The 9,572-nt window shown below is 44.5% G+C and overlaps 1 protein-coding gene across 1 annotated transcript; it reads right to left on the bottom strand.

Annotated features, from left to right (window-relative positions):
* Positions 1-765: 765 nt before the first annotated feature.
* T265_11421 (hypothetical protein) lies at positions 766-8,922 on the bottom strand (the record flags this gene model as incomplete). The annotated part of the gene is made up of 4 exons (XM_009178072.1): positions 766-939; positions 7,699-7,970; positions 8,470-8,639; positions 8,774-8,922. 4 exons carry the CDS (start codon positions 8,920-8,922, stop codon positions 766-768), a joined length of 765 nt encoding a protein of 254 aa, XP_009176336.1.
* Between the last annotated feature and the right edge of the window lie 650 nt (positions 8,923-9,572).

Genomic DNA, 9,572 nt, shown 5'->3' with positions numbered 1-9,572 from the left:
GATTTAGCTGGGTTCCAGGTGAGTGTCTCGGAAAACCAAATTTGTTTGCGAATGAGTGTATATTTGCTAATTTCGTGCATGTTGGTTTCAAGCTGACGGAAACTCGGGGACTGCGCCTACCTGATGAGCCCCAAAAAGGGTGAAACCGGTCGTGGGCTGTCCACGAATTTTCAGCAACCTAATGAGTAGTGCATTGCAAATATACATGTATCGCGATATGTCGAATATCGTAGCGAGTGAAACATGAGGCGGCCTGGTGCAGCACATTCAGTTGCCTGGAAACATCACAGACGAGAGATTCAGTTGGGTTCCAGGTGAGCATCTCGAATAAACCAAATTAGTTTGCAAATGAGTTCATATTCGCTGATTGATTAGGCAGTTTAAAGAAGAGCAGAACAGTGAATCCCTATTCACATCAGACTGCTTTCAGGGCCATACAACACCCAGAATTAATGAGATTTCTCGAAAGAATTAGTAGTTTACCTTGTCTGCTTTCCGTTACGAAAGAGTCAAATTTCAAGAACAAACAACATAAGAAAAGCATGTGGAATACAAAAAGCAGTACAGATTCCCTATAACATTCACTGACTTCTTCTAGGGCCACCTGGTTGGCACATGACATCCAGGATTTGATCGTTTCCCTGAATAGGGAACCTCTCGTTATAAGAAACCGCTTGGACCAGATTTGATGGCTGGAAATGAGTCAAGTAATTGAGAAGAACGAAATCCGTGTTTTAAACACTTGGCTATCCAGAGCACAGTTTGTCACGAGTTTATCCGACTCAAGGCACGTTTTTCCGCCAAGCTCATTTTAAGGAGTTGTTTCTCCGTCAAATACAAATCAACAGAGGGCTGGCTGTTGATTTTCGTGTCCAGACCGAACCCACGGTGTTCCGGAAAACGCGGTGGAATGAATTGCATCATTTTGGTTGAATGAAACTGGACTGAAGAGTTTTCAAGAATGAAAGGTTTTAATGAAGTATGCAACTAAATGCGAATGACCAATCACCAATACACCAAGCTTTCCAGTTGTCCACACAGGCAAGCAATGAAACCCTGAAGAACACTGAAAAATCGGCTGACTTAGATGACTCAGTGACGCTTGATCGATGGTGAACAAGCGTTTTTTTTAAATGGCCTGTTTGATGCCCACTAGGACTGGCTAAGTTAGACGAGTTTGGACAAGGACTCGGCTTTCCTTCGGTAGTCAAGTTTGGGACACTCTGTGTCCGGGCCTTCAAGTCCTAGACAGGAGCAGTCGACAGCTGGCCATTCGCCAGTCTATGCAAAAATTCGAGACTGCATATCTCCGATGTTGCTCACAAGCGTGCCACTGTGTGACGCCGCAACACCTGCATGACCTCTAGGATCACCTCCTATTTTCAACTCTCTCAGGTAATTCGCAATATGGTCCAGCGGCACTCATCCATACGGTTTACCTAGTTGAATCGCACTGGAGGTTGCCCTTTCCCCTTACCGATTTGTACTTCAACACCAACAATCCACCAAAAAGATTTTTTCACGAAACACATCACTGTTCACGTCAAGAGAAAGAGCTTGCTAGTAGGCGAACATCGGAGGATACCCCGCCGCTCGAAGAAGTTGATCAATGATACAACAGACCTCCAAAGTTTTATTGTTTACAAAACTTGTTCACATAAGAAACTATATGCGATTTTACAGCAACAGTGGCTGCATGCCGCTCCCATGGGCGGTTAATTGCGTGATGTGAACTTTGCTCAAAATCTGTTTCAAAACCTGCGGTGACACATGAAGCTGGCGAAGTACACATGACACACAACCACTTGCGATGGTGATTGACGCTTTCTTCCGTCGGTTCATCTTGCAACATGCAAGTTGTCAATGGTGAAACCGGTGACTATCCACATACTCTGTTATATCTGCTGATTTGCCGACCTGTGGTATCTGCTGCTAACCCGTTCCAGTGCCTAGTGCCGGAGAAAAAAGACTCACAGAAGGGAACACAACCGCTATATTCCAAACAAGCGAGTGCGAGAGCAAAGACTACAACGGCCCCACGCTATTTAAAGGGAATCCAGGCTGTCTGATAGGCGTTAGTGAACATTCTCAACATCGATCGTGCTTCTGTGAAATGCCAGAACGCAGATCACATTCGGTCGTGCCGCTGTGGCATGCATGAACACCCATCAGCTTTTGCAGAATTAACTGAATGATTGACTGGCCTGGATGCTTGGCGGCTTTCCTGTTGAGATTTTGGTGGAGCAGTAGCTTCCGGGTGTTCTGAGGTTGCTTTCAGGAATCTGGCCTTCCTGATACACTCGGACTGTCCAGTTGAATAAAACAAACTATTATAAACTAGATGGAGGACATTACTTGCGATCAGAAACCTCATCAGACTGGCACAGATATAAGGATTTTTCAAGTCCGAGGGTGAAACCGAGAAATAAGTGACAATCAGATAAATCGCTGAGGTCGGTCACAGTCGAGTCACCTGCCTTGTTCGAAGACCGTTGACACAACCTGCAGTCGCTTCTGATGATTCGTGTGCGTTTTTGCTGAAGAGGTAAGCCTGAGTTTCAACCAAGAGAATTTTGCTTACACCCATATCACTTCGTGGTTACCGAATAAGCCGACAGGTGTTCCGTTAGTCATCCGACAATTTAGTTTCCAAGCCCCGGGAAAAATGGTTAGCTACCAACACTTACTGCAGTCCTGTATAAGGAACGATACACAAGAAAAATCTGCAGAAGTCACTGCGAAAATCGATACATCGCGGTAAAAATAGTATTGGTTTTCCGTGAAAGCAGCCGCAGTTTTGGATGGTGACACAGTCATTAAGGGGCGTCGAAGATAATCCCTTTATTGACGGCTGGTGAACAAGTCCCCCCGTCAGATGTGAGAGATTTTTCCATGATTCATCTGATTTCCATGTATCCCAAGACTGGAAACTGGATCACCCCAGTGCAAAGATTGATTTTCTCCCACCTTCCATTGATTAGAGCAGAATTTATATCATTAGCATGATTGACATCGAGATTTTCTACAAAGAAACAGGTATAGGACACAGAAGGTTAGATTGTAGAGCCAATTGGTTCAAGAAAGCCGTTGTGTTGTGTCTTGCTGAACGGTAGTGCAACTCTGTATCGGTCCCTTGGCTTCCTGCTCCGCCCACTATGGTATATCAAATCGCACGGTAGCTCTACACATCCCCTTATGGAGACAAAGGAAAATTATTACAGCTGCATTTATAGGGTAATCACGGAGGGTTGCACGAGGTCTTGCTAGAATCTTCGTGAGGGAGCGCGAAGCGTCGAGTCAAAGATGCTCGATCCGGATTGGCTGGTATTCTGACCAATCACGGCATGCCATCGTTTTGGTTCGTGTCTTTCACGTGACACTTCCGTCCAAATGATGTGATGTTCGGTCATCAAGGACGCCTGGTGAGTGAACGAAAATGAAGTCTTGAGTCGAGCCAACAGGGGAGGTTTCCATAATCCCGAAGTTCCGGTGTACGAAAGTACCTCGTTATTACCCAAGAGATACATGAGATGTCGGCCAGGTATTTCAGCAAGTTGCAGGTGAGAATAATCTTGGAGCGTCGTTTCCAGAAGAGTTGTGTCGGTTTACTAAGACTTACACAAAGAAATTAGAGTGCAGGAGAAAGCTATTCGAAAGGGGCTTCTGAAGAAGATAAAACCAATACTCAACTGTGCACAAACAGTACGGGCGGGCAATACAAGTAGAATAAGCTGACACGAATAGAGTGTCCGATCACGGTAGGGAAATCGTGTACAGAAGTCGTCCGTCCGATAAGAGCTAAATCACCGACTTCGCTAGATAATTTCCTCGCGTTATATTAAACGTGACGCGTGTGATTCGAAACGGAAGTTGTTCAACCACTTTCAATAATACTTTGGTTCTTATCCATTTGAAAACAAGATGAAAACCACTCAGGAGGATTAAAGGAGAGGAATCCATTTAGACTTCTTTGAAAATCAGGATTAGGATTTAAGCATTTGAATGGAAATCCCAACTAGAGCTTGATTTAAACAAGGGAAGGAAAATCAATAGCACTTTGTTGATTGGATGATTGATGATTTTACCCACCTTTATGGCTGAAATATTACTAGTTGATTTGATTAAAATGTTTGGGTCTGAAACAAGTGTCTGTTTGCCGCTGGTGAAAATGAGAATGTCTGGACCACTAAATTCTACCGGGTTTCAATGATGTACCGCAAACAAAAAGTTGATCTTTGCAACATGGGTGCAATCAGTTATGAGCCCACGCGTTTGTTGTGTTAAAATGACGTGGTGTCTATTCAGTTGTTTCAAACTAAGTAACTGGTTTGCCCCCAAGATCGGACAAAACAAAGCAAGACAAATGCTTACATAAAATGGGGAAATCTATTCCTCCCGTATCCCTAAATCCGCCTACGGTTGGAGATCACATTGTACGTTTTCCTCGGGCGGCGGATGGATGTGTGAACAGTGTTTGTTTACCATTCTGATTACGCAACCATTATTCCTCCACATGACAGTTTTGGTTCGCTACGAATTATTGATTCACAATCCACGTGGTAAGGAACCAATGACCGGTTAACCACTACGTTAAATTGAGAATTGTGCCGCCAGTTAAATTTGTCCACTTCAACAGGGGGCAATTCAATAATCGGACCTCGGAGGTGCTTGGACGGTATGTGACCAAAATAACGCGAATCGCTCGGAATTTTTCTATGCAGTACAGTTTATTGAAGTAACACCCCTCATGAGGTTGACGGAAACCCGGTGACTGCGCCTAACTGATGAGGACGAAACGATTACGGGCTGCGCAGGATCTCTCCACAACTTATGACTAGTTTTCCTTCAAGAAAAGTACGGACCAAAGGCGGTCCGCAACACCATTGTTCCCTCACAGTGATCTGAACAGAAAGTCATAATGAATGAGTCCTTGTGCTATCGAATAGTTTTTGTCAGATACTTTCGCTGCCAGAGGATATCGAGCCATTGATGTCTAGATGCGCCAATTCATTTCCAGACATGAAGTGATCAGTTTGACTGAACACATTTGACGCGGATCGTCCTTGTTTTCTGAACCAATATAATGCGTGAAAATCAGACCAGAACGCAAAATAGCTTCACGGCGAACCAATCAAATTGTGCGTAAGCCAGTTATCAAACAGCCAATCACGACACTAGAAGCTACATAAATGCGCTCGGCTTAAATTCTCCTGGGGTGAAGAAAGATATTCAAGCTACCTGTCACCCGATCAACAGCGAACCAAAACATGTTTTCCTGTAGAGCCTAATACTGAATTTGACCGACCCATAGTTTCATGCATTCGCAAAAGTTAGAGAGTAGTTTTCACAGCAGTGGCCACGATTCGTTCCTCGACCGATGCCTCGGAAGCCGCGTCGACCAGTTTACTCTTTGGGCAGCTCGGTCAGTGTTTGAATACTTGTAACTTCTCTTTAGATTGAGCACATGATGGCCCACGGTTCCAGAACAAGATACCACTAATGTCTCCCAGCGTTCATCTTTGTATTCCGGTGGGAAAAGCAACAACTTGGAAGAGTTATTCCATTTTGTTCACTATCTAGGCTCACTTCAATGGGTTTCGACTGACTGTGGGGCATAACGATGTTTTCGTACTCATTTTACCCAAACAACGAGTTCAGTGACCAGGTTTGGCAAAAAGTAAGAACATCGCAAGAATCACGGCGCGACGAGTTCAATAGATTCTTCCTCCCGTCCAAGCGAACATGGTTTGAGCACTACGTGTTTTGCACTACATTCAGAATCCATACTTGGAGAGGACCGATTTATCAAGCTGTCGGAAGATCTCATTAAACACCAATGTGACGAAACACTAGTAGTATGTGCATAGCATACGACGATGAACGTTAAACTACACACAGTACCCTAGCTTAGTCAGCAACTGAATTTGTGTCCGACCACCTTTCAGAGAATTTTTCTCCTCTGAGAAACTGTCAGGAAGAGTGAAGCAATATGTAGAGCATAAGGTTGACAGAAACTCGGGGACTGCGTCCACCCGATGAGCCCCAAGAAGGGCGAAACCGGTCGTGGGCTGTCGAGGAGTTTTCAGCAACCTTATGAGTAGTGCATTACAAGTAACCAATATGTCGTCTATGTGACCCTACCCACAGTAGGGCATACTCACTGAACACCAGTGAACACCAGATGAATTCCTCGTTTATGACAGCTTTGTTCAACCGAATATGTTGCATACAGACTGCGTTGTCCTTGCCGGTATATCGCAGTACACTCTCTTGGCAGACCACTACTCCTAAGGCTGCTGAAAAGCTTTCGACATCTCATGACTGGCTTTGCCCCTTTTTGGGGGCTACCGCTTAAACGTAGTCCCTGAGTTTCCCTCAACCTCATGTAGTAGGGGCCGAAAAAGAGCAAAACCTGTGGTGGGCTGTCGAAGAGCTTTCAGCAACCTTATGAGTAGTTTATCTCAGTAATATACTTTTGACTACAATGGTTTTTAGTACCATCTTTTTGATAACCCTATGATCCATGTGACGTGAGATACTTAGTCAGCAACTGAATTTGTGTCCGACCACCTTTCAGAGAATTTTTCTCCTCTGAGAAACTGTCAGGAAGAGTGAAGCAATATGTAGAGCATAAGGTTGACAGAAACTCGGGGACTGCGTCCACCCGATGAGCCCCAAGAAGGGCGAAACCGGTCGTGGGCTGTCGAGGAGTTTTCAGCAACCTTATGAGTAGTGCATTACAAGTAACCAATATGTCGTCTATGTGACCCCTACCCACAGTAGGGCATACTCACTGAACACCAGTGAACACCAGATGAATTCCTCGTTTATGACAGCTTTCTTCAACTGAATATGTTGTATACAGACTGCGTTGTCCTTGCCGGTATATCGCAGTACACTCTCTTGGCAGACCACTACTCCTAAGGCTGCTGAAAAGCTTTCGACATCTCATGACTGGCTTTGCCCCTTTTTGGGGGCTACCGCTTAAACGTAGTCCCTGAGTTTCCCTCAACCTCATGTAGTAGGGGCCGAAAAAGAGCAAAGTGGTTGGTGGGCTGTCGAAGAGCTTTCAGCAACCTTATGAGTAGTTTATCTCAGTAATATACTTTTGACTACAATGGTTTTTAGTACCATCTTTTTGATAACCCTATGATCCATGTGACGTGAGATAATTTCACTCAAAAGATCACGTGATCTTCCGGCACATGCGTTTGTGTTGTTGGTATGTCACGAGAGAAATTTTCCAGCCAACGTGAGGTCCTGATTAATTTCTGGTTGTTTATTCCGCGCATGAGTGGAAAGCGTTTTCGTTAAATGTTGACAGCCTAGGCAAGGTCAAGCAGCGAAAAACAAACTTTTCGATGGTGCCGGAAGCACTTGTGGGGGCGTGGAATGAAAACAATTCCGGTTGTGAAGTGAAACGAAACTGCCTCAGTGTTTTCAGCATCGTCAGTCGAAGAATGCGTTTCCGTCTGCACGTGAATTCGGGTTTGTCAGGATGAAGCAATCGAGTGTACACGTGCAGAAAAGTATAACTTCCTGATTTGCACCCTACGGTCAACAGATTTTTCTAAGCGGACCAATTTAGGACGGATTGGTTTATGCTGTTTAAAAACACCATAAACGAGAGATTCAACTGGGTTTCAGGTGAGTATCCCGTCAAAACCAAATTGATAGGCATATGAGCATAGTTCGCACTAATTTCGTGGAATTTGGGTTCAAGTAGAACATAAGAATGACGGTGGAAACTCGGGGATTGCGCCTACCTGATGAGGCTGTAGAGGGGTGAAACCGGTCGTGGACAGTCAAACAGTTTTCAGCAATCTTACAAATAAAGAATGGCGCGTATACATGTACCGCGATATCTCGGATACCTTGTCGACTGAAACGTGAGGCGGCCTGGGGCAGCACATTCAGTTGCTTAGAAACATCATAAGCAAGAGATTCAGCTGGGTTCCGGGTGCATATTGCTGAAAGCACTTTGGTACCAGACGACCGGTTTCCACATCCAGAGACTCATCAGAGTTTCCGTCCATCTTACGTTGTACATGAATCCAAATTGGACAGATTTCGATGAGTACTCTCATTTTCGTGCCAATTTGATTTGACAGAAAAAACTCGACTTAATTCAACTGAATCTCCGCTTCGATCGAATGTACTTAAGTAGGCCACCTAGTTTCAGTTGGAGCGTTATTCTAGATAGCTAGATTCTAACTAGATTCTAAACTTAGCACTTTATTCATAAAGTACAAGGTACAATGTGTTCAGTCCATGTGGAACCATACAGTTCGAAGGCCTGATGGCCTCAGCGGTTATCGAAGGCGCTGTTTTGGAAGAACGTTCTCGCACTGTTCAGAACGATCCGTCTACTGTCCTTTGGTAGAAAACGATTTTCTCCGTACTGAAACCATCAAAAGTAAAAATATTCAACTGAATAAAGTGAAGTTTCTCGTTTCCAATAACTCGTACTGTCGTTCGATATTTTATCCTCTTCACCGTCAAAAACATTTGAACACAAGTGACATAAGAGGTTCGAACTTTGCGTTCCAATTCCGGAGAGGAGTGAAGTCGGTGTATCTGATTTCACTGTGAACTTTGGAGAATTCTTTAGCAGAAGTATGTGACAGTTTCCAAGGCTTCTGGCGTAGAAGGGGAGAAAACATCTGTAGGTATTCGTCCTTAGTTACTCGTGTTTGTTATCTTCTTGTACCCTAACAGTCTTCCACTTTCCGGAGGCGTACAACTTCAATCTGGATAGAAAAATTCTACTTACTGCTTAAAAAACCGTTCAGCTGTAATACCCTTCCGGCGCCTAGCTGCCTTGCCACCCGAAAGAAGCACGAGGGCTGGGATACTGCCAGGTTGCCCAAATCTATAAAGAGGAAGTCGAGAGGCAAAGGTCGGGTTCGACCCACGGACCATCCGGTCGCGCTCTAACCACTTGGGCCATCTCGCCCCTTACTTACTGCTTAGCAGTGCAACATTCAAAAAAGGGTGGTTCTCTTTCTCGGTTTTAGTTCCGCTTACTTACTAATTCGATCTCTAACCACTTGGACCATCTCGCCCCTTACTTACGGCTTAGCAGTGCCACATTCAAAAAAGGGTGGATCTTTTTCTCGGATTTAGTTCCGCTTACTTACTAATTGGACTAAAATTCTACTCGTTACCCCCAACTCTATAGATGCTCACTTGTTACAGATGCCCGAGGAACCAGAACTTTGAAGTCAGTGACGAATAGCAAGCAGCTCTCTGCGCGTGTGTAAACCACACACCACGGTGACAGTATCCCGTCTGTAAACACAACAAGTATGCAAACGCGTATTTTCTTGGTTCAGCTAGTGATCCAACACGAAAATAGACCCGCCAGAATTGCATGATCAGAAGTGCCAAGTGGATTATTTTGAAGCGCCGATAGTGTTGTTATCCAGTAATGTACAATAATGTATCAGTGCTCAAGTGACCACAATCCTGCTATTCCGTGGCTTCAAGAGTGCGTTCGATTCTGTTGATCGATCAGTTCTGTTAACTACACTTGCTCAACAGGGTATGCCCCAGAAGTTTGTAAACATAAT

This window comes from Opisthorchis viverrini (assembly GCF_000715545.1).
Source record: "Opisthorchis viverrini unplaced genomic scaffold opera_v5_505, whole genome shotgun sequence".
Classification (NCBI taxonomy): Eukaryota; Metazoa; Platyhelminthes; class Trematoda; order Opisthorchiida; family Opisthorchiidae; genus Opisthorchis; species Opisthorchis viverrini.
This window is presented reverse-complemented; position numbering and strand designations above follow the sequence as displayed.